At 57.5% G+C, this 5,066-nt stretch overlaps 1 protein-coding gene across 1 annotated transcript; it reads left to right on the top strand.

Annotated features, from left to right (window-relative positions):
- Positions 1 to 501: 501 nt before the first annotated feature.
- On the top strand, positions 502 to 5,066 carry Ly6g5c (lymphocyte antigen 6 family member G5C). The gene is given in 4 exon segments (XM_087210378.1): positions 502 to 750; positions 2,910 to 3,099; positions 4,564 to 4,581; positions 4,584 to 5,066. Coding segments are annotated over 4 exon segments (594 nt in total). The 3' UTR covers positions 4,721 to 5,066.

Genomic DNA, 5,066 nt, shown 5'->3' with positions numbered 1-5,066 from the left:
GGGGCGGGCTCCGGGAGCCCAGCTCTACCTGGCCCTGGTCCTTGGCCCTCCCCTCCAGAGCCACCCGCTCTCAGTTCTGTCCCTCACTCGGCGCGCTCCGATATTCCACAGACCTCTGAACACGTGGCGGCCCCGCGCCCCGCTCGCCACCACTCTGACTTTCTCTAAATTTCTCAGCCTCCTTCCTTTCAGGCTGGGGCGGGGCGGGGCGGGGCGGGGCGGGGCGCGCAGCGGCACCGCTTTCCTCTGGATTTTCTTCCCTTGCGTCTTGCTGGGCGCCCGCATGCTCAGGTTCGACACCCGAGGGCAGATGGCTGCGGGACGGCCCCGGCCTCGGGGTCCCGGGCGGGAGGGTCCCCCCCCCCCCTCCGCGGGGAGCCGGAGCAGGTGGCCCGAGGCTCTCACAGCTGCAACAGCCGTCGAGACGGGGACCCAACAGGCGCGAGGCGGGGACGAAAAGTCGGGGCACCGGCGCCTCGGTACGCAGCGGCCCCGGGAGTGATGGGACGCCCCTGCGCCGCCTCTCGGGGAAGCCGGCCAGGCGCAGGCGTCGGGCGCCGACCCCCAGGTCCCCACGCGCGGTCGCGGTCGCGGTCGCTGGGTGCGGACCCCAGCTCCGAGGCGCAGCGCAGTGAGGCGCCGGAGATCGAGCCCACTGACTTGCAGCAGAGGTGCGAGGCTGGAGAAAGCGGGGGCGGAGAGGGCGCCACCCAGGGGCCCCGGGCTGAGGACGGGTCCCTCCGGATCCCGGTGTCCTCGCCACCACCTTCCCGGCTTGGAAAACTATACCACCGGTCACCTCCGCGTGCAGGCCTCCCCCCTTCCTTCGCCCCACATCCAGTCTGACGCCAAGTCTGTCTGATTTTTTCTAAACCAGCTCGGGTTCTTTCCCACGTCTCGGCGTCCCTGCCCCTCTTCCGCGAACCCAGAGCGCCATCTGGCGCCGGAATTCAGAAAGAGCTTCCCATCCATGCCCTCCGTCAGGGCTGAGGGTTGAACCCAGGGCCTTTGCGCTGAGCTATATTGCCAGCCCTTTCTTTTTCTTTCTTTAAAGACAGGATCCCCCTAAGTCCCTAAGTTGCCCATGCTGGGAAACTCCTGCCTCAGCCTCTCAGAATGCTGGGATTACAGGCTGTGTCACCACTCCTAGTTTATGGCCTCCACTCTTGTTTTTTGGGGTTTTTTTGTACCGGGGATTGAACTTGGGTCCTTGTGCTTGCCAGGCAGGCAGCAGAACCACTGAGCTAAATCCTCGGCCTGGCCTCCACTCTTAACCCTTTTATTCTCCAGTGTGCAATGATGCATCTTTTCCAAGCCCAATTCACCTCCTCTCTGCGGTGCTCCCAGCAGCACCCTGCCCACCCCCATTGCTTGTTGACTTTGTTTCCCCACTCAACTCTGCCCTGTGAAGTGAGGGACTTTGCACACTTGTACCCCCAACACATGATTCAGTAAACATTTGCGGAATGGATATAAAAGAAATTTTCTCCTCTCATTCCTCTGGCGCTGGGTCCAGGCCCCAAGCCAGGATGTTGGAGCCCAGGATGTGGGTGTGGACACTGGGACCTTGTGGCTGTTCTGGCACTGACTCCCTTCCCAGATGTGTCGCCTCTCTCCTTCCTGTTGGCCAGCCTCTCACCTGCCAATATAACCCCGGACTAGCGGCCAAGGGCAGTGATGCATCTTGTGGCAGGCCTTGCAGGAGCTGGAGGCTGGGGCTCCTGGGCCACCGCAGCACTGTTCAAGGCCTGTACAAGATGTTCTTAATAGTGGTGGTGACAGCGAGCATGGTGTTCAGTAAGTAGCTCCGGGGGGGGGGTCGGAAGGGTCTGCTGGCCTGCTCTGTGAGAAACCTACCCACCCAGCAAGCTGGGCTAACCTGCTGGCAGGAACCCTGGGACTTGATGGACCGGTTTGCTGGGGAAAGGCCTGAGACCACTATGGACTGAGGGTTGCACCCAGAGCTGTCTCACTCACCAGCCTGACCTGAGTAGACCCAGAAGGGATCCTCTGCAGCCTGGGGACAACACAATAGGGAGGGCTGGGGACACTCACAACGGTAGAACAGAATCCACAGGGTGGAGCGAGGCTGAGTCCACCCTGATAAGCTCACTGGGCTGCAAAACAGCATCTACTGAAAAGCAAGATTCCAAGTGTTTTCTTTTAGCATTTGCCTCTGCTCTGCTGGGTCTGAGACTCATTGACATGTGGTCTGGGCAGAAGACCAGAAGAAGGGCTGGATAAGCATGTCATTGGGGAAGGAAGCAGAGAGCGGGCACTTTGGTGGGAAAGTCCAGTGATTGCACCACCAAAATAAAAGCACTGACACGGCTGCTTGGAGTCTCCATCTGCACCAACACAGAGCCCCTGCCGGTGATGTGGTCTTCCTTTCACTTCTGAACATTATGGATTAAGAACACAGGACCGAGCTGGGTATGGTTTTGCACACCTGTGATGCCAGCGCTCAGGAAGCTGAGGCAGGAGGACGGTGTGAGGCCGGCCTGTGCTACGTAGCAAGTTTTAGGCTGGCCTGGACTACATAGTGAGACCCTCTGGCTCAAGACTACAAAGGAGAAAAAAAATCCCCAGAAGGAATGATCAGAAGAGCGTCTAGGGCTGGGGGACTGAGAAACCACATCGCGGAGGAAGGACTGCTTCAGCTTCCCCTTGAATCCAGAGCTTGCAGCGTGCAGGGCAATGTTAGTTCTTTGAGTACATGTTGAAGAAAGAATGAGTGAGCTAGTAAGTTCTAATCTCCGGAGTAGGAGAGCAGAGAGTGGAGACTCCAGAGAGGACCAAAGCTCTGGGTCTATTAAGCCAGACTTTAAGGAATCAGGACTGTTTGGTTTTCAGAGGTGGGGAGCGAGTGCTGAGGTGGAGCAGCCTGGAATCGGGTACAAGGGGCTTAGGGTTTGCTTCTCTGTGTTCTAGGTAAGATCATTCTCCCCAACCAGAACCTCCCTCAGCCACCTCCGCTCCCCAAATACCTGCACTGCTACTGATGCCTCCTTGAGAGCAAGGAGTTGGGGTGCCTGCTGGGGTCTGACATCTGCCTCATGCCAGCAGGCAGCAGCTGCATCACTCTGCACATAAGGAACAGTAAGCTGGCAGGGGAAGGGGGGGTGCCGCGCCTGCTTAGCAAGTTCAGCATCTGGGGTTTGAGCACCAGCATCCGACAAATGTGCAAACAAACGAAGAAATACTAAGCTGCCATCTCCTGCCACAGGCCCAGCCCTGTCCTGAACCGGGCCTCTCCTAAGCCCCTAACCTGCACCGAGTCCTATTCCCACAACCCTGAGGGGTTTTTCTGTCCCTTTCCTTCCGAGCCACTTCCTGTCCCCACTTCCCCCACTTCCCCGATCGGCTCACAGCTGCCTGGCTCCCACCCTCCGGGGGCACCCAGCCTTAAAAGGGACCCTGGGGACCTCCAGGAGCGCTGGCGTTTCCTCAAGCCACCTGCTCCTCAGCTGTCAGCACAGCTGTCATTCTGCTGGTGTCACCCTTTGACACTTCCAGGACTCCTTTCCTGAGTCTTGGCTTATTCTCCCTGACCCATCCATGATGGTCATGTTCACCAAGGTTTGGTCTTTGCTATCTTCTTACTTGACAGCTTCTTCCCAGAGGATTTCATCTGCTTTCTTTTCTTTTTTTTTGGTACCAGGATCGAACTTGGGACCTTCCGCTTGCAAGGTAAGTGGCAGAACCACTGAGCTAAATCCCCGGCCCCTCATCTGCTTTTTTGATGCCCACCAATACCCACAGACTGGTTTCTTCTGGGTTGGGATGTCAGACCAGCACTGCCCTCATGTCCAGTTGCCCACTGGATTCAACTGGACCACATTCTCTCCTTACTTGTGCCTGCTGTTCCACCCAATCCCTTACCTTTAAGTTAGCAAGGTGCACCCTATGCAAACACAGTGCTTGCTGTTTTACTTCTGCTCCCCGAGACAGCAGCATGCTTGATACTTACAGAGATGTCACTTTTCCATCTCAGTCTGTAAACAGCGTCCTCCCATGTTGCCCTGCTGTCCAGGGCTCTGTGGCATGGGCATCTGAGCTGATCTCCATCCCTCAGTTGATGGGTACTTAGGTGATTTCTAATATTTTACTCTCTCAAGCTGGTCAGCAGTGAATGGCCTGTGCACAGCTTCTTGGGACATGCGCACAAAGATCTTCCCCACCTGCAATCGATGTAACAGCAGAGTCTAGAAAACAGATGACAGCCACTTCCTTTCTGCAGGCCACCCTCTGATACATTTCCTCAGCTTTTTCCTACCTGGTCCCACGGTGCTGGTTCTCCCTGCTTCACTCCCCAAGTCCCACCTCAGTCCCGCTCCAATGTCAACACAAATTCAATGGCTCTTTCCCTCCAGCTCCCCTCGGACACTTCAGAGTTGCTCAGCTGGGGACGCAATGGGACTCCCAACTCCTGCCCAATTCTGGGAGTCTTTTCTGTCTCCCCAGGCAGGGTACTTCTGGGTGTTGGGAGGGGACGCAGCCTGGGGACTCTGCAGGGGCAGGGTGGGGGCCTCCTTCTCACTGGTGGCTGCGGTCCCTCCCCAGGCAGCGGCTCTGACATCATGGTGACTGCCGCAGCAGGGAGATGAGTGATTGTTCCTACATCCGGCCTGCTCCCGTGTTCGCCTTCTGGGTATTTTCTCACTGCTGCTTTGTGAATTTCTGCAACAACCCTCAAAACAGACAGGCCTACATTCAATAGGAGTAAACCCCACCCATCTCCTCCCTTCTGATTGTCACCTAGGCTCAGCCAGGGGACTTCCGATCCCTGCCTCCTGCGAGTCCCTGGACCCGGGCCTGGCCTCTCAGCTTCTCAGTTGACACCCCACCCTCCCTACTTCCACTCTGCCCCAAGACTCCCTGTCTTGCCCGAAGTCCTCAGTTTTTCCTCCAAAATAAATCAATCTGCCAAGTGTTCCGTTTGTCTCTTTTCTGGTAGGTGGAGGCTACAGGCGGTGAGCCTGCCAGCCTGCCTTACCACAGGGACAGGCGAGGGGCACCCAGCTCTGCTCCTGCCCCGTTTCTGTAGCCCTGCTTCAGCTCCAGGC

This window comes from Heterocephalus glaber, unplaced genomic scaffold (assembly GCF_053883595.1).
Source record: "Heterocephalus glaber isolate CG9 unplaced genomic scaffold, H.glaber_assembly_v1.0 deba00001141, whole genome shotgun sequence".
Lineage (NCBI taxonomy): Eukaryota > Metazoa > Chordata > Mammalia > Rodentia > Bathyergidae > Heterocephalus > Heterocephalus glaber.
The sequence above is the reverse complement of the archived record's forward strand: the minus strand, read 5'-3'. Positions and strand labels throughout refer to the sequence as shown.